General features: G+C 32.1%; 1 protein-coding gene across 4 annotated transcripts in view; it reads right to left on the bottom strand.

The window, feature by feature from the left end:
* Positions 1–25,712, bottom strand: part of LOC109542778 (protein unc-13 homolog B) — a 78,464-nt gene extending 52,752 nt beyond the window's left edge. For 3 of the 4 annotated variants that reach the window (XM_048668225.1, XM_048668227.1, XM_048668224.1), the window contains exons 1-5: positions 20,961–25,712; positions 14,268–14,364; positions 9,945–9,953; positions 7,806–7,880; positions 738–957 (exon numbers count right to left, since the gene is read on the bottom strand). In XM_048668225.1, coding sequence (XP_048524182.1) covers positions 738–957; positions 7,806–7,877 — 292 coding nt within the window. In that variant the 5' untranslated portion in view covers positions 7,878–7,880; positions 9,945–9,953; positions 14,268–14,364; positions 20,961–25,712. The remainder of the gene's footprint in view (positions 1–737; positions 958–7,805; positions 7,881–9,944; positions 9,954–14,267; positions 14,365–20,960) is intronic. The other variant, XM_048668226.1, reaches the window with a different exon arrangement.
* Between the last annotated feature and the right edge of the window lie 7 nt (positions 25,713–25,719).

The raw sequence follows: 25,719 nt of genomic DNA, 5'->3' as shown, positions 1-25,719 counted from the left end.
GGTTCGGGATTTCGCAAATATTTTCTGCTATTTGCTGCCTAATTTTCCAACGGGTGCACTAATTCCGTACTTCCAATCTGGGCAACTAAAATAATGTTTTCGACATTATAATAGTAGCAGCTGATGAAATAAGTATGCCTTAATACTATACCATTTACCCTTAAGCTTCGTTATTGTGATGTGTACATCTAAGCGAATATTAGTGAATAAGCAAATGGGACATTATTCAGAATCATTCATATCCGATTATTTTTGAAGCTCCTGTTAAATATACCGGCTGCCATAATAAATCAGTTTTACCTATATTGCATTGTGGTCGCCATGTATTCTTCGTTCAAGGTAGCAAATGCATTAAATGGTACGTTAACAAAGGAAATATGCGAGGCATGTTTCCCAGAAAGACGCATAATCAATAACTAACCTATTAAAATACTTTTATGGCGAAACATGTCGTGTTTCATACGGTAATTCATACGGCAACTTGCTCGTTTTGCATTAAAATACATCATACTTTTACTGTTACGGACAAATTCAATAATGCTTGTGTACTTTTTGCAACTATAATAAACCTAAAGAATTTAGAAAATGTTAACAGAAGTTGCAAGTAAGAAAACAATAGCAACTTGATTAAAAAAGTAGACAATTTCTTAACTTTGGAGACTAAAATCCAAAAACTTTTTGAAATAGCGCCTCAAACGACACCCTATGCACTGTAATATTATTGGTGGAGTACTCACTTTGCAAACAATCCGCGTTGAGCAAATCTTTACATTTCTCGTGGCACTTGACTCCACATTCTGTGCATCGCACTCCTTGCCGAGCGATTCCCCAAAGAAGTCCCTCGCACTCGTAACAGTAAGTTGGTGAAGTTGCAGTCCATGGAACGAAATTGTGGGGAGTCGTACAGCTGATAGGATATATTAGCGCTTGCAGAGTCTTTTTGTAAACGTGCATTTTCTGATAAATTAAAAAGGAAACCATGAGTTATTTTTTAACGATGTTATTGTTTACGTGCCAGCCAATTGACCTAGAACAACTGAAATCGGCAACTTATTAATTAATGATAGAAATAATACTAATAATAATAACATATACCAGCAGTTGCGTGCTATTTTTAAATATGTCCTCTTTACAATCCGAATTATGCAAAACCGAACCACTTGAACATTTAAAATCCTTATTTGAAGATTCATTTGAAAAAGTAATGCTGTGTCGATAGTTAAAAGTTCAATCATATATATATATAACATTGTATATGAGTATTTAGTCACAATAAATACATATGACGACTCTCGGTTTATAGTCGAACTAAAAGTAGAATGATCATTATTTCCTAAAAATATACACCCTCGATCGCTTTGCTATTGACCTACGGGATGGTAAACTGTCAATAATCTTTTGGTTTTCCTTTATATTCAACGGATTTCTGTTGCCGTTTAACGAAGTTTAGGAAATTGCAGTTTCTTCCTTGATTATACTTTTTTGTGGATACGCTAAACAAAATTACAGAGGAGCAGCGCGATTGTATTATAAAATGTTTTCTCATCGGAAAACTCCATATAGATGTAGTTTCCAAAATATGTTCCCAAGTGTAACCGAGACTAGCTCCCTAAAGCCAAGAAAACGTATTGTCGCAAGATTCAATGAATCATAGTCATAATTGGATTCATCAGAGTAGATTAATTGCTTAGTCGTCGCAATCCGATTAGTGTGTTTGTCGGTTTCCGATTAGAGTGTAAAATGAAATTGTTGTCAGACGGTCTTTTAACACATAAGGAAATCGTTTGCAACAATTAAAGCTATTAGTGCAATCATGATAACCCAATGTTTCAAAAACATGTTGAAAGGATTTCAAGCTTTATTCGGTTCGAATGAGCGTCAAAACTGAGGCGGTCAGAAATTAAAGGATTCCAGAACACTTTTAATAAAACGAGTTAATTGAATAATCTTATTATTATTATATACTTATGTACCAGGTGTCCGTTTATGGAGCTCAACCATGGGCTCACCTTGATAATCATATAAGATACGAGATTGGTTGAATTGGGGCAAAGTTGAGCAATCTAGAATTTACCCAAACGCTATTTAAAAACTAAAAAGTTTTATTTTTTTCTTTGTTTGGCGGGGAAATTTAAAATGAATGATACTTAATGAGCTCGAAATGAGTGATGCTCGAAGGGTTCACCCTTCGCAAGCACCGATCTATGCGTTTTCGTAAATTCAGTAAGAAAGATACAAGAAATTTGCGATTTACAAAGTGTCACTCTGTATTATGACGTAATATTGTGGCCATAGATCTGCCGCAATATCATCCGACTTTCAAACGAACACTCTAGTATGTCTGCAAATGATCAAGCGTAACGTATAACAGTTCCGTATGCAAAATTTAACATCGCAATTTGAGGCAAATGGTAAAATAATGTAGCTTCGCTATCGACTACTCCTTTATTATTCGTATTGTTCTCATATCTGCCTAGTTGAAAATTGGCCTTAAGGTGGTTTCTTTCGAATTGCAGAAATAAATTTGCGATAAGGATACTTTGCTACTGGTGCTTCAGGAATATTACTTTCACTTTATACGATTCAGAATATTCAGAAATGTCCACATTTTCTAATTTCCGTTTTTTTCTAAACGATTTATAATCATCACTCATCAACAATTCTATGTGTGAAGGGAACAATAACTATTTTGCACAGCAGAATGGATTGAAAAAATATTTAAATATAAACTTTCATTATTCTAGATTAATTTGTAACCAATCAAACTAACGTGGTTTCACTTGAACGTGGTTTTGCAACACTTGGTACGTTTTTAAAGGATATACTGTAGTTACTGAGTTTTATTTCTTGATTTTGGGGGTTTTACCTTGCGTACTTGCGCCTGATTTCATAGTTGATTTGTTAAAATTTAAGCCGTCGTTTTTCATCGTTCTGTTCTTCAGCTGTATTTTTTCAAAAGCCATTCATTTTATTTGATAATTATTCTTACATTTCTACCTGCAACATCAGGATCTGTAATTTTTTATTGAAAAATTAGTTAAACCTGCAAATATCACAAACTGAACTGTGCCTAAAGGCCTTTCCATTTGTATTTCCGGCAGGAACCGGTTGATTCTCATCAGCATGATTGCTAATCACTAAATATTCCGTTAGAGAAATGGGCAGTAATTTGTCCCACAGTAACTGATTCTGATCATGTTTTCAGCTGCATTTATTGTTGTTTACTTTATAATGTTTTAACCAAATTAATTCACGTCTATAGCAGGATTCATATCGGGCGAGTAAACTTTGTTGCAGATGCATTTTAATATTTTTTACTTAGTGGCAAAACAAGCAACGCAGCCGTACATTAAATATTAGGTTTTTCGACAATTTACTACATTCATTTTAAAGTTTATTACCATATAGATATAAAACTAAATAAATATGTAATTTAAATGTGACCTTATTATTTCCATTCCCCTGCTTGAAGCAATAATCTGAACATTCGAATCCGAATTTAATCTGTACCTCTGGGCAATGTCCTAGTTACATCCAGTAGCCAAATAATTTTGGTCCAGATTGCATAGATACGATCAATTGCCTTTTTTGTACCCACCATTGTTATTTTATTGCCTATTATAAGCATTCTCTTATTCTGTTAAAGGCAACTTCTTACTAAAGGTTTTAATGGCTTCTCAAAGTAAAACTTTTTACTTTGAGTTCAGTCGAAAATCAGTTCCAGATATGTTTGTTTTAAAGCAAATAAATTAAAACCGCCCCTGCTGAATAAACTCTACAAGGGTGGCTTAGGCCTGTTGTACCTACCGTTTTTAGTGAAAATGTTGCAAAACTATTATAAAGAGATTTCGTTATTGCCTTTTCAAAGTTTAACATTCTAGCATCTTTTCAATTCAACTGATAATAGGTTACATGAGTGCTTAGACAATAGCCATTAAACAAAGTTGGAATACTTCGAAATCAATTTAATTAGCCTCTTCAGTTCAACCAGTCCATTCGTTTCTAATTTCGCGGAAATTGCTATTATTTATACGTGAAAAGTTTGAACATCATCTAAATACGAAATAAATCAGCTTATCACTGCTCTAATAGTTCGTAGGAAAAGTTGCAGTTGCCTGCGATTTATTGATTCGGCTGTTTCAGGAAGTATTTTGCTATAAAGTTTATTGGAAAATCCCACACAAAATAATTTTACTCAGTTTTCAACTATACTGTACTACTTTTTTGTACTGAACAAGTGCTGAATTAATTCCACTTTGGCGTATTACCTGAGGGTGCAAGCCACCCATGCATGTAAAAAGCCGCGAATAAATTATTTTCCACGACGCCTTGAAAGCCCGAAAAACTCCTTCAAACATTAGCTGCCATAACTCAAGTAAATAATTGTAAACATTAATAATAAAGGAAATTGAACTTCCAGTTTTCTTTATCCAAATTTTACTCATTGGACCATTCACTGTTTATTTATAGCGGACTTACATATTTTCGAATTATAAATAACATTATTTAAAAATCACATAACTAATCAGTGCAGCAAAAATTTGCTGTCTGATTTACTATTTGCGTGTAATTATATTCAACTACTTCTATTTAAATTGGATGCTCAGGTGATGCTCAGGTGATTCTATTCTTTCTGGCTTCCGCGTTTAATTTGCGGCAAAACAGAACCGGAATATTTAAATCTGCGTAACAAAGTTCTTCCGCAAACATTTTAACTAACGTGCATCGAGAGGAAAATTGCATATCAAGGCTGTAGTGAGATCTTGTCTCTAAAGTATCTTAGATTTGTTATTTTTGATAATTGACAAATTAATTAAGGAGCGCTAGAAGATGTTTCATATGAGTTTCTATAACTATATTTTTCATTTTTTTAAGTTTCTGCATACATTTCCACCTAGCACTTTAGTTTCTCGCCTGCCAAATATTAATTTTACCCCGAGCGCTCTGAATTCCAGATACGATTGTAACACTTCTATTTGAAGTGGTAGAAATGAAAACATGAAAATATGGATCACCATATTTTATTTCAGTTACGACGAAAAATGTTACACATTTTTTAGTTGGTCGGGCACAAAGAAATTTTCATATTCAAGCGTAGTAAATTTAGATTAGAAAATAATAGAGTTTAGCTTATAAAAACATATCCAAAAGCGGCTGGATGGCAACAAGTCCAAATCGCTATGATGATGGGCTACTTAAGGAGAAGTAGACCAAGAAGAGATAAATTTACAGAGAAAACTGCAATTTGAGCTTTGATATTTTTCTTCGAAAACAATGAATATTCCTAAGAAGTGAAATGTTTAAATATTTTCAGACATGATGAAACCATTAGAGCCAAATGGTTGAGAATGAAAAAAGTTCAATGAGGCAACGTTATCACGTCTTATAACCAGGTCAGATAACTTATATCCTTGCCAAATTAATGTAATATGCTCTAAGAAGATATTATAATTTTCTTTATATCCATGAAGTAACTACGCAACAGGTTCCATTAGGCAAAATTGATAAACGACTTTTTAATTCAGAATACATCAGCTTGTCATTTTTAAGTAACAAGTTTTTCGTCGGTTCCTAATATATTATCACGAAAATTGTAATCAACTTCGTTTCGTTTAGATGAACCAGTGGGGTATATTTATGTAAATGAGGAGCTATTTGTAACTTTGAAAATTGAATAAGGTAATAAATAATCGCTAACTCGCAAAAAATATTCTTATTATTTTTTTCCACTTATTATATAAGCAAACTGGAAAAGCGCCATTGCTGCAGATTTTTCGTTTAGTATTAGTGCTTTGTCGAGTGAATCCTATCCACCTAATATTAAAAATTCAAGCCGCCTGTGAAAAATTGACTTTTACTTAAGTAAAAGCGTTATTTTGTTAAATTTAATATCAGTGCATAGATATTTAAAAACTGATGCAAACTATTTTATTCGACAACTCTTAGTTTTCGGTTTATTCACAAGAAATGTTTTCTGTACTATTTGTTTTTTCGCAAAATTTCCGAAACCGTACCAAGAGTTCGATATTTTAACTTAGTTTAATGGTCAAATTTGACAACAGTTGGCTAACTAAATTTTTAGCACTTTTTACTGAGCTGAACAAGTAACTGTTTCGATTTAGATTGGGTTCAACTGTTATGGGCCACATAAAAATAGTGTCCCCGAGAAATTGCACCATCCTGTAAACAAATATTTAAAAAAATTAAATATTAATACTACATATTGAAATACAATCAAGGAAAACCGATAACGATAAGTTTAATGTATAAAACTTTTGACGCTTCGATTTGGAAACACTGTTTTACTGTTTTGCAAAGCCGTGATTTCTAAAAGTCCAGTTCAAATTATTAAAGTGAATGAAGCATCCGATTTTTTGGTAACGTTCAAGCTTCTAACTTTCATACTAATCAACTGATTTGACTATATTTTTTTAATGCGTAACAATCGTTGAATCTTCGATTTCTGTAACAGATAATGGAGATTAAATCGAACTACGTTAATATAATTTTCTTGAATGATCTCTTCTGTCTGTGACAGTTTTGCTTGAAACCGAAATTTTGTCAACCTTTTTGAGGTTTCATCTAATTACAAACGTTTTTTTTTTTAATTATTGCTTTACTTTCAAACTTACTAATCACACATACACAATTACTAATGCGTCGGTGTTTCAAGAATGTTATTTTCACACAGCAAAAATTTTTAATATACGACAAAACAAAACCACAATAAAAATGATAGCAAAGTTAGTATTTATCTCTTATAGCCGTCTGTAACGGCTCTAGCTGCTTCTAGTCTGCGTGGCATACTTATAATGACAATAATTGTGCTTGTTGTGGTTTATTAGCCCATTCTTCTGACAACGATAGTAATAATAATTCTGACAGCAGTGAATTTCGCGAGTCCGTATACTGCATGCTAATTTATATGGATGCCCAAAAGGATTAAAATCGGGGCTTCTAGGATATTTAATATGGTTCTACCAGCAGTTTCTAAGAAATTTCCGCGTAATCTAGGCAGTATTTGGAAGGGCATTATTATGAATTAGAATGTAATTATTTTAATCTATTTCGACAAAAGGTTGAATCGGAAGAAATCATCAACGTTAATGTCGTCCAATTACCCAAACTCTCAGCTTAAAACTCTTTAGTAATTTTGCTAATTTTAAGTTTGAGGAATTATTGAATGAAGTAAATGTTCATAAATTATGTAGTTTAAACGGCATGGACTACATTTTACGAAAAAATTACGAATTAGCATTTCCTACGTTTGAAATAAAAGCCAACAAATCAAGCAGTAAACTGCAAAAAACATGGTTAATTGGTATAGCAGTTAGAGTAGTTTGAACTTTTGCAAACTATCTGAAACGCCACTTTCCTTGGCACTGAGCGTATATTAGAAATGCAAGCCGTTTAAATTTGCAATTTTTGCTCGAATATGTTAGAAAACCCCACGCCTAGCTTAAACCAACCCTCATTTTTCATATGAGAATATTTGTAGATTATCAAATCGACTGCTTCGGTTCTGCATTTTGGTGTTTTTGGCTAAAAAACTAAGAATTCTGTCTTAAAATATAATTGAGGAGTGATTTAAAATTAAATACTTGTAAACGACTGATTAACACAAATTTCCAGAAGACATGGCTCCCAAAAATTCACAGTGGAATCAAGTTTTCAGCTCTCAATTAGAGCTCTTAAAGTTTTTTTTAAATAACTCTTGCCGATGTTTCGAGTTGTTTTAGGTACTGTGGCATACAGTAGTGGTATTTTTACTATTGAGTAAAAACACATACAAATATAAAACTCACCAGTTCCTCATCGTTCAAAGTTGCTCTGGGGACTGCTGATGTTAAACCTGCATTCCTCTTAGTTGCCGCCATGGTCTAAGAAAATTAATAAAATACGTTTAATCACATATCACTTTGTTTTGGGCCTTTGATAAATAAATGTAAAACATTACAGAAGCGATTATAGTAGTATCTTTTAAAGCACTAATTACTTTATCTACAGATATTAATTAAATCTAATTAAAATGCATGACTAAATTAAACTAGCTTAAGATCCCGGTTCTTTGGGCTTCGATTAAGCTTTAATCGCCTTGCAAAATATAATCAGCGCTTTGAATGCGTCGGACAGATATCATTCGCATTCAAAACCCTGATTATTTATCATTGGATTGGAGGTTTTAATCAAGGCCCAAAGCATTAGCCATTAATTAAATAAGTAAAAGCATGTTTAGCTTAAACCGCATTGTGGACATGTGAATTGTTAGCACAATTTGTTGAATGCCTGCTACTACTGTTCGGATGTTTATGTAGTTGGAACAAACATTGATTTGGTTGACGTGTTTCTATATTAGAAGATATAAATATATTTCAAAATGGTTTTGTGAAAGACAAGCATCCAGTAATGTGGTTAACCTGAAAGAGACTATGTATGAAATGGGGATTAAAAACTGATGTTATCCATGATGATTATCCAAAGAAATAATTATTAAATAACATCAAGCTGAAGCAATGGTTTATGGTGTGTTTAAGTGTTGCCTCACGATAATACCAGACTGGAACACTGTGTAAGTGTGCATCCCTATAATTCCATATAAAACAAAATGCTAATAGCATGCAGATAAGCAAAATGGAAACAGCAAGCAAAACACTCGGGGACTGTAGAATGTAAATGTTAATCTTACCCGATGTTTAGTAACATGTGTGACAAATATTAAAATTTTGTTTTTATATAATGAGATCTATTATTGCAATTTTTCGAGTATAGCAAAAATATGATTTTCTATTAATAGTATATTATACCTTATTGGTTTATCGTGATTTATTAAAAGATGGACTAGGTGTTTTTATTAGTTATAATTATGTTTCTTCGTCATACATGGCGATATTCACTGTAAAATATCGCCAATTATTTTGAAATAAAATGGATCTTTACCATTTCGAAATTTGCAAACTGTCAAATATATTCCAATAGTGAAATATGGAATTGCGGAAAAGTGTTTATATGTTCGTGGCTTTTCATTTTTTTCTTAAATTTGCCTGAACGGCGATACAGATACTGAAATAACATTTACAGGGAAAACAGTAAGACCCAGTTTTTCCCATTCATTCAATGGAAGCGATATAGAAGACGCCTGAAAGTCCTATTTTAAAGATTTGAAATATTTGCAGAACTGAGTCGTCCAAACCTTATAATTGAAAATCTGTTGGCCGAGAGGGTATATAGTGTTGTCCATTGTTTAGCTTTGTTAATAAGCTTAAATTGTAATTGTTTGTAAACGAGCGCAAAAAATAAAACACGCCATCAAAATATTTTAAATGTGAAACTATGTATCAACAAGTTTTGCTTTGAATGATTAGAAAATTGCAACTGGCAAAGTTAGAAAGTGATTCGATGATAAAGCGGAAAACTTGTATAACCGTTCTCTATAATATAGAAAGTAAACGAATTTCCAAATTAATTTCGTCTTCTAATTAATAAGTTTTATTCGTCGCAACAACTTTCATCATCCTGAACTATTCCTGGGCAAATATTTGCTTCAGTTTTCATTTAATTATTTTTAGTTGACTTTGAACCTTTCTGTCTTGGAAGCAATATTTTTCGTTGCTAAAATACTTCTAAATTTCTGTCACGATAGCAATAAGACATAACACATCAAGTGAAAATTATGTATTTACCAAATGAAAGAAAGAAAGAAATATAATCTCAGATAGCAGGCAATTTATAGAAAAATATATATGTTCTAATCGAATCGTGGTGCTCAAATAACACACCCTATTTCCACCTAAAGCAGTTCACACGTGTTATCAGAAGGAGAAATCGTAACAGGTTTTCAAGATCAAGTGTGTATTATAGAAAGAAATGTGAGAAGAGAAAAACATGCAAGCCTACATCTATGGAAGCAAAAATGAAAAGGAAGTAGAAATCAATCGACCTAATACCTTGAGCACCTGGAGATTTTGGAAGCGTCGAGGGCACAAACCATCAAATAGAGAGAACAAACAACACAGACACGTTAGTTAGTGGTTTTGTTTTAAAGACAGTAGCGTACGAAAAAGCTTTGGAATGGGATCCGTTAATGCAATAAATTTGACAGACTCCAATAATTTTTTTTTGAACAAAAAATTGGGAGTCCTCTTGTTTCAAAACCAGAGCAGTGGAAATTTACAACAATTTTTTTATCTTAATGCTCTGCAAAGTTAAGAACAAGCAATATCTGAACGAAAAATTGTCACTCAACATTGCTAAATTTGAAATTAAATTTGATGCTGTAGTCAAATAATCTCTGATTGAATATTTAGTTTAATTTTGGTTTCAGTTAAGCTGAAAAGAGTCACAGAATAAAAGTTGTCAATTAAAAGCGGGTTTCATAAAACAACCCATTTTTCTTCAAAATCAGACTGTCTCTTGTAATTCATTTAATTTGGAAATTGGTACGACAATGACTGTCGAATAAGACCGAATTAGGAAAATTATATTAACAGCACCTTCGCAACACGTTCAGAGAACAATCGTACGTAAATATGGCTTAGACTTACAGAGATTCATTTACATATAGAACCATTCGCGTAAACAGAAAAGCCGTTGCCAAAAAGTTCATCTCATGTTGCTTTAGAACTGCATAAAGGGCTTCCATTTCAGGATGAACCATCTTAAATATAAACTAAATTTGAAGACTTCTACAATATACAAAAACATCGACTTGGATAAGAACGGGCAACTTTTATAACATGTTTAATTTAATCCAATCAGCCCGACGCCATCAACTACGAAAACGTTAAAATTTAAAAAGACTCGCCCATCGAATGATGGTCGGTTCAGGATTTAGAAGGAAAAACGCGTGAATGAAGGAAATTAGAGAATTATCGAATTATTTTAACGATTTGGCCTTTTTCAATATTTCTGTGAATAGTTTAAATCGTTAAGTAAAAATAACAGTTTGCTGTGAAAATATTCAATGACATTAATAACAATTAAGGAAATATCAGTCAGATTCTTGTGAAATTCGATTCTTCAGTTCTTGCATTTTCCTTGCACTGCTTTTAAATGAGCCTGCTGGCCATTCTATTGTACCGCTTCTACCAAATTCATTGATCGCGCTGAATCCGAATAAAGACGAATATTTTCAATAATTCATGAAATAAATCAATAAAAGTAAGTCACGATATTACCAGAAATTTTGCTGATTTGAATCCTAATGTTTCACCTATTTTCTATTCTACATCCTGAACCGACCATCTGATTTTACATTTTCTTACATCCTTAAAATGCAGTACTCAGTGGGGTGCCATTGAACAGTTAGTTTTTAGCAAAGTTGACATATTTTATATATTTTGTTTAATTCTTCAAATTTAAAATATATTTAAGATGGTTCGTTTCTTCAATGAAAACCTTGTTTAGGCAGTATTCATTAAGCTCCCTTTCCAAATTATTTCGACGTCACTGCAAGGAAAGTACATAAAATTCACAACGATACATATAACATTTATACACATCGTCTTAGTCTCTAAAAATATAAGTCTGGACTTCAGCGATAAAATAGTGAATTCTTTCCAAATAGAGCACTATACATTTATAGCCAGTGGCATTCGGGAGTTCATTAAGTATTATTAAATTAACATTGTAAAAGTAATGACTCTTCACGTGTAGATCTATTGCTGTAGCGTAACTAGCAACATTTTAACAATGTTTGCAACAGATTGGGAAACATATACACAGCAATACTTTTGGCACAGAAAAAGTTACAATTTATTTCGATTTATGTCAAATACATAGAATTTAGACCCTAAAGGTGATAATTATTTTCACTAAATTAATTACAATTTAATGATAATTTGGCAATGTAGTTTCACATTTTGTTAATACTTGAAATCCTGGCACAGTTGCAAAAATTACAATCAGCTGGCCAAATACTTATTTACTGCCAACTCAACCGCAAAATTAGCAAATTTATATATTTGCACATTTCGCTTTAAACATGAATTTATTTGAACTAGATTCAATTTATTTCTCATATAAAGCCTGAAAACCGTTAATTATTTCGAATATGGTTTCGATATTTACATTAATCGCTGGAAAATTGGCAATTTTTTCACCGATTCCAGCAAATTATCGCAAAAACATTTTGATTTTGCATAAATATTTCAGTCTTCAAACCTGTTCGGAGCCTTGAATGTAAAAAGTCTAAATAGAGCTGAAAGGGGCAATTATTCCCAATAATTTGAGATGTTTCAGTTTTGATAACAAATATTGGAATTTAATCAACTATTTCAAGTGCTGAAAAATGTATCGTTTCAAAGCGATTGGGTATTTTCGGTGTCAAAAGTATAACCAAATGGTAATATTTCAGATTTTTAAACTGGCAATGAAATTCTAGCAGTTTAAACAGAATGAGGAGAAATAGATATGAAAACCTTCCAAACTGCAAATCCTAAAACAGCAAATATTCTACCATTTTAGAAATTGTAATTTTCGGCCCCTTGACTAAGTATAGATTGATAAATGTTTGACCGATCTAATGCTAACAAATATTTGTAGAGACTACGCAAAACATCAAAAATTATTTATATTTTCTTTGAAAACACCTTCAGCATTTTTGCCGAAAGAAGAATGATAATGAATGTACACATAATGAATTCTGAATGCTGGGAATGAAATATGGGTGACGATTTACCTTATTACTCATGAGTTATTTAGGCTGTAGTAGACATCAACTTTGCTCCTTAAAGCGCTTGATTCCCGAAACTAATTGATTTTTGTGTAAACTACATAAGCAACTCCAATTTTTTCTATCACATGAGTTGTACTATTACAGGGTAATGAAAAAAACAGAATCGCCCGCATTTTGAAAACAAAATTTGAAAAAAAATCAGGAAGATCAAGTGTTGGCAAGCTCAAATTTGTTCAGCTCAAGCTGCATATTAAAATGTAGCAGTCATGACCATTGATTTGCACACAATTGTGAAGATGATAGTTTGTTTCGATCTGATGAAAAATGTATAATCTTTGGTAAAATTTACTAATTTAGTATCCACTCTCGCTGGCAACATTGAAATCCAAGTAAAAACTAAAATTTGACTTGGCTGAAGTATAAATATACTGCACACTCATAAAACAATAAGAAAAGCAAATCTGAGTTTTCAGAATGCAAACTCATTTTGTTCTTTGAACGTAATTTTTTTGACTGCGATGATTTGAAGTACCGATCAATAAAAGATAGTCGATTTTATGTTGAATATGTATTAAAATGCTTCAGTCCTTTAAGTTTCTAAAGTATTTTTATCAACAAGAATAGTTAGGTTTTTCTCAAGTGTTCAAGTGTGGCAACATTGAAAACTATGTTACTAGTAGTTATTGGTAGAATAGAAAAGATGAGAACGATTTGAAATCTTGCAACTAATTTTTGCTTCAACGTATACTTATTTTTCTTTATAAATAAAATTCGATATAATTTGTATGTACCGAAGCTATTAGAGCACGGCACTGTACTCTGCACCTGCATGATCGATTTCAAATTATGTTGTTCTTTAGATAAAGCACTTCAATTTGCAAGAGAGTTGATGAGAAAATTACTTCATGCTGCCTATTATATTTTCGACAAAATTCGCTGAAATAGCTTTTTGATCAGTTTTTCATAATTACTATCAGATGTAAAAATACTTGGGTAGAACAATAAATTCGGTTTATTTTACCGCTTGTGTTCAGTTTTGGGAGCTTTTAACATATCGAAAGATACGTAATAATTATAAGAGCTACTTCCTCAGTAGCGACACATCTAAAAATGTAATGCTTCGTCCAATCTCTCGTCTTTCATAATTAAAAGACTTCACCGCAGCAACAAGAATTAGACCGATAAATTGGGCTTGGACAAACTTTCCTATTTGTTATCTGACCCAGGCTAAATCGCCTTAAAGACTTAACAAAAGTCGAGAAAGCGGACATTTAATTAAACTTTGTGAGGCTACAATGTTAATTTGAGACTTGCACTAACACGTACGTGTCCCTAATCAAGGATCTTTATTGAATCAGAACCGGGAAGCTTGAGACTTTTCCTAATGAAGCTGCTGCATTTTCGGAAATGACTTGTTGTAAGAAAACAGTAGTGAAGTGCTGGAGCTTCATTTAATTGATTAGTCGCTTTGGCTTTTTTATTTGCTTAAGCCGCTTCGGTTGAATGTCTCTATAGCCTAAATAACTCCCAGGATTTCGCAGAACATTAAAAAGTTGGCTTTTAGTTTTATTTGAATATGGAAAACTATACTCACTAAATCGGAAACCAGGAGGTTGGGCTTTCCAATCCTAATCGGCCTGATATCTGGCTTGATGTCGATGTTACTGTAGAAAGTGTTGTCACCTGGCCCGCTGTAACAATAGAAAATACTTACTTAAACCATTAAACCGATTTTATAGTTACTTAATTTCAGATCACTCAGATTCATTTTAGGACATTTAGATTAAGATAAAGTTGCTAGTTGGTCCTCCCGATCAGATTTAATAAAATGTAATTTTTTTATTCATTAATACGTTTACTTTGGTTGTTATTAGATTATTGTAACACATACTTGAACTATTCTCAAATGGATAAAATATCGCTATTCTTCACACTAAGCGATACAAAAAAAATACCCCATTGGTTCTATGGAGTTTTGATCTCTATTTTTCAGATATTGTTTCAGTTGTTTCAGTATGTTTAAATACAAATGATTTTGGTATGAAATGCATAAATAATTCGACTGGAAATTGGCATATCGACCAGTTGCATAGAATTTGTAATAAAGTAGTTGATGGCAGTGGCATATTCTTGCAACGGATGTGCAAACGGATAAAACTGAGCGATTTCAGAAAATATATAGCGAGTTAAATGAACGACAAGAAAAAGATACATTTTAAAAGAATAGTTCTGCAGTTCTGTTTTAAGAAGTTCTCAATCCAATTTCCGATTGAAAGAAATTTTCAAAAATAAAGAGCTGATCGGTAGTTTCTGGTTTATAACTAAACGCAGCAATGGTAAATTAGAACAATTCCTAAATTAAATACTGTTTCAGTCGCACATCGCCCTATTGGTATGTTCAGTCCGAGTTCAGGTTCAGGTTGTGCTCAAGTGAACCCGAGCTTAAGCTTCTATTCTCTAGCAGGGCCTTTTTGTATACACATTTGATTATTGTCTTTTAATCTCCTGTTAGTCCTAACTTTATTTTACACATTTGTCAACATTAATTGTTGTATTTTATGTTATGAGCAGATTAATTTCAAAAATATACTTTTACGTGTTTTTTAAAAAGCTAACTACGGTCCTGTCAAATGCGTGATTCTCAATACAGATTTTAAATATTTCCTATATTCAAACTTAAATATAAATGTAATCAATGCAACACCGAGTTACTTAAAACCTTTGAAGAAGTTTTAGCACGAATAGTCAACGCTGCTAATTTAGTTCAGTATTTCTCTGAACATATCCGGCAATTTTAACAGTTCAGAAATGCTCATAACAGTCTTTGTTTGTAGAACCATTGATATTAAAGATGCGTTCTGAAATATTTTTTATACCGTAAAATTAGTGGCATTCTTTATGTTAAAAAATACAATAAAACACTTTTAATTACATTGAGAATTAAAATTTGTGATATGCTTCTCACCTCAAAAAATTCACCCTGCGTAACTCGCTGCAGAGTTAATTTAGCAAAGACAGTATATTATCTGAGTCGCAGCAGATTAATTACTTTGTAAATGTAGGCTAATTAAACCACTTTTAAAACCACTCTCAAGCAGAGTAGAAAATTTAGTCGGAAGTTTAGAGATGGATTTTCTGACATGAAAAAGAAAACTTAAATAAGGGATGAAAGACTTCGAATTGGATGTTACGCGACAGCTTCATTATCAGCATTCACTTTGTTTTAAATATGTTTTTAATTGCCAATTATATAACTGCGCAAGAATTGTACTTATTAAAAAAATTACTAATAACTAGAAAACCGTAATCAGTTAGCCGTTATTTGCTGTGTGACAATTACAGAGTGTCGATCAATGCAAAATTGTCTGAAACTCATTCAGAACACCTGTAGCGAATTTATTTTGATTTCATCATTCTTATGCAATTCTTCATATTTATCTGTTTAAATGTTTTGTTGTTGCCAGTATTTCTTCTATAGGTATTTGATATAAAATCTATTATTACATTGATTCATGAACTTCCGCAGGAAATACAAATTATGATCGACATTATACGTCCTTTGGCCATTGATAAAAATATTTTTATTAATAAGCTATTACTTTTGATGTAGAATTTCGAGATGAAAACATAAAAACCGCTTAATGACATGTATACAAAAATGTTCTATTTAAAAAGACGTATCTATAAACATTATTTGTGGTAGGTTCCATGTTCCATGTTGTCTAACTGGACTATCTACTGTTGATTTAGACATGAAATCAAAAAGCGAAAAAATAAATACAATTCTGTAAGTATCACCTGCTATAATTAGATATTTTATTTAATTTATATTATCGGTATGTTTTATAATATTGTTCCTAATGACCATTTATTTGGGTACTGGTCTTTAGGTATTTAATGTACGTAGATTGAAAGGAAATTTCAAATTAATCAAGAGTGCAGCAAGATTATTCTAGGGCTTTTACGATGTCGCAAAGTGAATACTAAGCGGAGAAAGCAGCAGAACAAGGCATTTGCATTGGAAATATCGCCCAGCCATTGTTGGTTTTGCGAAACTCCCCGGAATTTACTATCCGACAGCCGAGTTCAACATTTAGCAATTCAGTTCGGATATTATAATGATTTGTTTTCCTATATTAAAAAAGTTCTGGGTCGAAAACGTGCAAACACTTTCTCGTAAGACAGTTTCCTTTGGATCATAAAATTCCATGGATTAGATGTAATTATAAAATCCGAATAATGACTTTAGTTTATCAACTATTGAGTAATTTTTAAGCGTTGGTCAATGTTGGTGCCCGTTCTTACATTTATATACTGGCCGAATTAAATAAATGAATGAATAGCTGAATTACTTAGTTTTCTTCTTATGACACATACAAGTATTAATTTTTATAACGAGTTAAAAGGAACCTGTGACACTCAATATCATCCATCATGTGTGTTATAAAAGTGGTTTAAGTCGTTATGAATACTTCTAGGGTCTGCATAACTTTGTAATAAGTGGTGTGACGAAGAAAACAGTAATGTTAGTGACTAAGAGGACATCAAACAATAAAGCCACTCCGAAGAGAAACACCTACTAGTGATAAACAATATGTTATTATGAAAAAAATCGATTCGAGAGGAGCAAACCAAAACCAGTTAGAAACGTTTGAAAGCCTCAACATAATTATGTACAATAATTGTACCAGTGACTCGTATTAGTATTGACCAGCGATCCAAGGCAATATTTTGGAAATACATTTTCTCACAATCTATGTAATCTCATCATAACCTGGACGAACCATACATTAACCGCAAGTAACAACCAGAACTAGCTGACACCATCGAAGTAGAAATAGAGTCGAAAGCTTTTCCTGTATTTTTAATATTTTCGGTTTAATCTCGTGAACCATTAGACGATCACCTAAACATACAAAAATGCTATTTTCTCTTTGGCCTAATCGATTTGAAAGATTTATCCTTGATTTGTACTAATATCACTGCCAAGGAAATATTTTTCATTAAAATACATCTAATTATAAAGTTCATCAGTTATGCAAATTGAAATGTCAGTTTTGTTAAAAAGTTCTATTCTAAAGCATGATTTCAGCTTTTCTTTAATTCAAAAAATGTCTGCTTTGGTATGAAAAATACTTCTAATAGCTCGTAGGTCTAATGCACGTCTAGTCTGTTGTACCGAAATGTGTGTGTGTTATGTCTGCATCAGTTTGCCTAAACAGGAGAGGCCGAGGCTCAGAGGTGCAGTAACTAATTTTATACGGAGTTGAATTTGGCCGTTAATTAATGTCCAAGATTTACATGTTTTTAGCCGGCGTAAATTATATGCTGCTTTGCACATGTTACTGCCAATTGTGTTGTGGTTCCAAATAAAATTTGCAAAAATTTGTGAGTATTTTTTTCCTGATTGAAAATTCAGGATGTCAAACATCAATATCTTATCAAAATTTATTAAACATTTTACTACTTATACAACCCTGTATGGATGTTCATTCATCAAACGCGAACGACAATAATTCTCATTCAGTAATCAAATACTAAACTAGAATTCGACAAAAAAGATGGAAATTGGATACAGAGTTTAACTACTCAGAGTTCCCTAAATTAAAGTCCGAACAGGCGGGATTAGATAGTATGAACAAAAATTAGTCAAAAATCACGAATGTCAAAATTTCGAAATTTTCCGCCTTAAGAAGACCTTATTTACCTTTCTTTTATCACTAAAACAACTTAAAGATGACAAACTTGCATTTAAATATGAAAGTTAAAAAAGTTTATTAATTAATTAATTTACTGAGGCAGAATTAAAAGATTTAAATGTACAAAGGCAAATGTTCGAAATACTATTCTTTTATGTATGCATTGACGATAAATTTGTTTTCACCATATGCCTTGTTCATGTTCAAGCAAACATTCAAACTACTTACAGTTTATTATTAGTTATTAGTTACAGATTTAAACATTTACTCCATATAATATGGATTACCTGAACGTGATTTAATTAAAATAATATTACATTAAGTTTCAACTAAATAACCAAATAAACTACATGAAAACATACTTTAGATGGAGAGAAAACATCGTTAAGTTCTAATTTGAAAAAGTTAAAAGCGGTTTCTATTTAACAGCCCCGCCGTTTCCAAAAGTGCTGTTTTATGGCGTAAGTTTTTAATTTGAACCTGAAGGCCTATGAATCTTCGAGGCGATAAAACATCGAAATGCTCTTCTGTAACTTCCGCGTGACGCTGTCCATGTGTTCCAACTTTGGGTGTAATTAGCAGCGACAGCCGGTATGTAGCTAGTAGCTACGAGAACTAGGCGCGACCTTCTTTTTGTATAACTAGAAGCCTATTTAGCAACATTATCATAGGTCTAATATGATAGATTGCATCATTATCCACTTACTTAGAATTAAATTAAAAAATATAATGTTTTTATAAACTTGCAGTTGTTATGTATGTAAATTTTCTAATCGTATTGAGCCCCTAAACTTAAAAAAATATGCCTGTGTCTCCGATATCAATCAATAATAGATTTTAGTGTTGCCCTTCAAGAGACCCAGTCTCCAAAATTTTTAATATTTGTGCACAGTACGGGGAAGAGAAATAGCTATTGACATAAAACTTTTGACGATTTCGGCCATTTTTGCCTCGTAAAAGTGACTAACATATTTCAAAACTACAGATATCAAACAATTTGTCGTACATGTGCAGGTGTATACAATGCATCGCGGATGGACACAACCACAACACGTCTGTGACGACGGTGGACTTTGATGATGAAAGTAAAAGAGAATTATAAACAAAATGGACCATTTGACTGACATAAATATAAACTCGTCGGTCTACTGAATTGAAAAGAACTGAATCTTGTATAATTTCGTTTTTACGAAGCGAACCTTGATAGTTTACAGATATGTCGGGATCTCATATGTATGTACCACAGCTTGATTTTAAAATAATGCATTAAGGGGAAAAGTGTATAGACAGCAAACCTGGTGCAAGTGCCTGCCTTTATAAAATTTAGCACGGTCTTCACCGTAATTTATTAGTACTGCTTCAGAAGAGCTTCAACTCTATCTCGTTCACGATGCCTTTGTAATTTTCTAAACACATCTATGGGCTCAGCATGTTTTCAAATATTAAGAATTTTGACTACGATTAAGTATGTTTCGGATGTTTTTGTTTGAAATGCTTTGTTGACTAATTGATCAGGGAATTTGTCTATACTCTAAAATATTGCTAAAAAGCAATGTTGAAACCCGAGGACGAACCTAAACATTTTTATATTGATGCTATTTTACCATCGTGTAAGACCCTTTAAAGTAAATCCTTTAAAGTAATGACGCCGGTTTTAAACTGAACACACATCGGACTGATATGATAGCATAAGAAAGTGTGGGCATACGTGTCCTTTTTACGCGTACAAAAAAAAACTTTTCGGAAAGAGCGTGCTTTGCTTCCCGATGAAGTCCAAAAGTTTATAAGATTCCATATCCGGAAATTTGCTGTTTAGTTGAGAAAATCGTTTTCATACAACGTGCCTAGAACTTTTGCCTGTGATAAAATCGAAAACATTTTAAATAGCAGTTTACTTCTACATATTTCTGAAGCTCTTGGTACAAGCTTTGTCTGACTAATGTTAGTTCAGGTTTTTTTTGGTTTGATTAGTCCGTTGCTAGTAAATGTTTTTTGGAAAATTGGGATCATCGTTCAGCAGGCTCCTATTGCATACTCAATATATATGCCTTGTTTTTTACTCTCAAATAAATTTCCTTATGAAAGCAGCTCATGCTTCACATCTCAAAGTATCACTTAAGCTGCTAATAATAAACCTTTGAAAGAGTTGTGTAGTGCAACTTTGCGAGACATACGTGCGGTACTAACTGTAGGAATTCCACAATAAGCACATTGTGATATAGATTGTTGATATAACACTTTGTTACTAGCTTTTGGTTCGTTTGTAGTATGACCAAATAAGCTTCCAATAGTTGATACTGAGCGTCGCCGGTTTCACAAGAATCGGTATTTTATGAGAACGCCGAGAATTTGGCTTCCGAGACAATCAGTAATTGAATCTAATACATTTTTGCGTGTTTTGACACGTTGTTGTGTGGAAGTAGTAATTAATATGCCTAGAAGTAAAATCTTAAAAAAGCAGCTATTGGTTGTCTTCACACATTACCTATTTGACTTAAGCCTGTGCATTTAGCAAAAATGCGAAATGTAGGTGCAAGTATTTTATACAGAAAACAAGGTAAGTATTAGTAAAACTCTATCGTACTCACCCATTTCCTCTTCCGACTGTATCTCCTCCAATCGAACCATTCTAAAAACAAAAAAAAACAATGGTTAATTCGAATAAAAAAGTCACCCCAACGGGGTGAGGAATGTGTTTCAAACAACAACTTTATTTAACATAACAGACACCTAACATTCAATAGCATTAGAACCAATTATAAAAAATATAACACTGACAATATATTGTTTGTATATTAGCACAATTTTCTAATGTGAAGCGTTTTACATACTCTAATTACAATGTTTTACAATGAGTGTGTAAAGCACTGTGGTCTTGTTACCAGAATTGTCAATATCTAATATTAGTAATAATTATTATTGACTACACTCTTTTTAACCTACGCGAGAGGACAAAGCGGAAAAATACGAATTGTCGGGTTTTAGGGTTACAGCCATTTTATTTGAGGATTCTTATCTTAGATTTATGATCTTACAACTAATTTGGATACTAAACGTAACTACTGCGCCTAATCTTAACATACGAATTATATTTAAACATGACATTGTCTTGCAAGAAATACCTAAGGCTGCTCGCTAATCAACATTTCAAAGTATGCATTAGTTTTAAGGCTGTCACAAATATACCGTTCCTGGCAAGTTTATATTGTACAGATTAATTGTTGTTTATTTTTGGGGATTGCGGCACATCTTCACCATTCCAATGTTCTTATTCATCGAGAATATTCTCTCTGTCGTAGTGGAACAGTCGGATTGTTATACTCTGTTTCATTACCGAATTTCACCGCAAGAGATTTGAGAGTAAAGCTAGCAAGATAGTTACTGTAATCTAATGCGTCAAGATAATTACCGAAATATTTCATTTCAACATTCATGTTAGTAAAGAGATGTTTAGAATTAAATGTAGCTTCTTAACCAAATTGTTTTCACTGGCATTAATTATTTGCACTGAAATTTCAAACGTTATCGGATCGGATATGTATAGTTAATCTACCAGTATCAAAGAGAACAGTTGATGTGGTTGGTTCGTCTGGGACACAGTTCGAGAATATATAGAACTGCAGTTGAAATAAAATAACTTTTTACAGCTGATTTTTACAGTTGAACATTTTTTGATTAGATCGGAAGTGGTTGTTGTGGAATTAGATTTCCCGGACATGAGACACAATGAGACATAAAAACACCATTTATTATAAATATGATTAGTTTACTAATCAGGTCGGTAGGCAAATGTTTAGTTAATTATGGAAGCTGCAAAGAAGCAATGGAAGTCAATACTATTATGTTATATTCCATGCAATACAATCAACAAAAAATTACAACTTTCTAGATTAAAATATTGAAATCAAAACAATTATTTAAAAGAGTATTTCTTTTCGTTTTGAATTTTTCATTTATGTTGCTATAAAATTGTAGAAATGGCAATTTAGTTCGAAAGTTCTCAGGTTGACGACTCATATTTAATAGATAGAAACGAAAACCAACAAAAGTTGAATTATAAATATCGTCGGACTTATCTTTCACATAGATGGTCAGATTTTCGGACAAAGCATTTTTTTTAATGAATTAACTGTTTAAATATTTTTCAACTTTTATTTTATTTGTAAAAGTGAGCGAGAAGCTGACTTGATGCTTCTATTTTCTCAATGGTTTGTTTTCGGAAACTAAAAAATCAAAACTTACAGATGCATTTTTTTGTTTTCGGAATAATTTAGTCATTTGACTTAAGATGTGCTCTTTCAGGTTGGTAGAATTTTATTGGTTGTGTAATACTCTGCTGAGTTGTAATGCACCATTTTACGTAAGCCCCTTCATTAAGTTAAGCAAAAGTTTGTAAACTCACCTTATTAAATATGACTTCATCTTTTAATATCTCGCAATTCTTGAATAATGTCTCGATAAATAATAAGGTATGATGATTATGAAGCAAAAACTTTCCGCGAAGAATAGAGCACATTTTTTGGACGAATTATCATTTTGTTCAAATTTGAAATGTTTTCGCTTCATTAATTTACCGTTTAAATTATTTAACTCAAAATTAGCCCGTATAGTTTAGTATTCCAGTTATAAAAACCAACAAGCTGAGTTTAAAAAGTAAAGAAAGCTGCCGATAATGCAAGAACTACTCGTTTTTTTTTATTAAAAGAGGTAATAAAGTTGACCGTTTCTTTTGTTCATTTATCACAAAACGCTCTCATAGTCAGACATTACATTTTAGGCAAAATTAATTCTACAATTGCATAGCGATGATCGGATAATTTGCTAGATTCAGAGCGTGTGTTTGAATAGGAATTTCTAACCGCTCCAAATTACCTATGCTATTGCATTCATTTGCTTTCAAAGCAACATTAATTCCGTTCATACAAGCTCCAGCCTTTAGAGGAGTGAGGTTTTAAATTTTGTGAAGCTGTAAGTGAAGTGTTTTTTTTTGGCAAGCCACTTATTATTTGCTTTAACACCGATTTAATGTTCTTGTCATTGTAGAAATTGTATCTATTAAATACTCAACTCATTTTAATTAGACAGTATACCAGTAGTTATAATAATTTAATGAAGAAGCAGCTCACTTGGAGAAAATATTGATATAGAATGTTGAGCAAAGAAAATGATCTAAGCGAGATTACCTTAAACATCCTTCAAATAGAATGATTACTTATCTTACCGTTTTAATAGACCTCAGACTAAATAAATAGATTTGTAAACATTTTTAGGAACAAGAATTTAAACTTTGTATTTACATTATTTTTCCGGGTCACTTCGACAAACTGGGAATAAAGCAAACTTAGTTGAATTGGTGAGAGAAAAGGGACTGGTTCTGCATAATCAATAACGCAGATTAATATTTTGTTTAGCAGATTTTCTTGATGATGCTTGATTTTTACAGTTTAAATGGATTTTGCGAATTAATTAAAATCGTTAGGAGAATTGGTTTATTGTAAATTGATTATAAATAGCTGGGCGATATTTTTGAAGCTTTTACAAAAAGTAGCAGATTTTAAATAAATCCGTTCAGGTTGTGTCTTTTATGGCCTCATTTTGTAACCGTTACGTGTTTACTTTCCAACATAAACGACACTTATTGAGGTTATTTTACTAAACCTAACATGATTAGTATTATTAGCAATTTAGTTGCGAATTACGATGTTATAGCCTAAACTTAGATAATGTGATATATGTCGGAATGATTTCCGTAGAAGTAAATAGGCATCAATAGGATTAAATCAAATCATGAATACGGCCGTTAGTGATTTGGAGAAGGGAATAAACGTTCTATATACAGTTCCACTGAATCTGAAAAAACTTTAATAATGTACTCAAACCCTAAGCATTGATTACCATTTTTTAATAACATGTTCAATGCAAGTTACCTATTTCAGAAAGTTTCAATTTAAAAGCGAAACTCTAACAGAACCTGCAATTTAGAGTGATTTTCACTGCAGTTCTCAACATGGACATATCACGCTTGGGCCGCCCTATATAATAAAATTATTCTGAGAAAAGTTTGACCTAATGATGAAAGAATGGAAATTGTTTCAAAGCTTTCAAAAAGCTCTGTATTCACATATTTCTTGCTGCTGCAAGTTGTTCGTTGCCGTTTTATATTACCGTCAAAGCCTTAGATAGTTCTTGCAATAATGCACCTTTAATACTGTATATCAAAAGCAATAAATTCCACCTGAGCAGTAAAATTGGTTTTAAGCAAATTGTGCTTTAAGTATTGAGTCGGAACCGTCCAGGGCTCCGTCTATAAGCTTCAAAAATGGTAAGCTATAGAATATAAGAAAAAACCATATAAAATTGAGTGTATCAAAATACATATTTTTGTCGTATAATATTAGCTAACAGGGTGCTGTTACGACTAGTTGGCGTAGGCGAACAACTTTGCCATTTGCAATTTATTAGCTTCAATAAATAAGAATGTTTTAGATTTGTCTATACTACTTCTTAATTGAGCCTCTATAGTGAGTAGTATTGCAAATCAAAACATTTTTATACTAATTTTGCAAATATTTTCTACCTTTCGTCTAATATGCTCTAAATGCTACCTACCTACAACTAGCTATTATTTTTACATTGTATATATATATCGATTTAAATATTCTGTTGTATAATATTCAATTATATATTAACAAATAATTCTTATACTACAGTTATTTTCCGATATGATGCTTCTCATCATATATGTTTCAAGACTATTCCTCCTTAACGCAAAACAAATTAATTTCGAATGGAGCAGAAGAGTAATAGGGTTATTAATAATTATTCAATTCAGAAGTAAATAAAATGCATATTTTTGGCTATTTATTTCCAATCATGTATTATCTATCATATTTTACAATCGAATCATGCGGAATTGCATTATTCCTAATGTTATTGATTGAGTTTCAGAGTGTAAATTAAATGCTCGTAATGTAGGTTATTATTATAGTTATCATAAAACTGTAAATTTACCAGTGTAGTGTGTCTGACTGCACATATTTGTGGTATTTCCTTCGAGATATTTTTCCTACGAAATATTAACCTCTTGATTACACGTTTGCCAAAGTCAATTAATTAATTCATTTTTATATCAAAGTGGCTTTGTTTGGCTAGACAATTAAAGAAAGTACCAGACAAATTTAATAAAGTATAACTGATGAATGAAATTACTTTCCAACTCATGTTTATTTTCATAGCCATTATTATCAAGGCCAAAATAATATATCATTCTAAAAATTGACACTCCCGTTCAGAAGCAGTTGATTATATAATTAATGCAAACTAGACTATAACTATATATAATTATTT

The sequence above is a fragment of the Dendroctonus ponderosae genome, unplaced genomic scaffold, assembly GCF_020466585.1.
Source record: "Dendroctonus ponderosae isolate FM_Combo_2020 unplaced genomic scaffold, Dpon_F_20191213v2 Dpon_F_20191213_7, whole genome shotgun sequence".
Classification (NCBI taxonomy): domain Eukaryota; kingdom Metazoa; phylum Arthropoda; class Insecta; order Coleoptera; family Curculionidae; genus Dendroctonus; species Dendroctonus ponderosae.
Note: the sequence above shows the minus strand (reverse complement) of the source record. Positions and strands in the feature narration are given on the sequence as shown.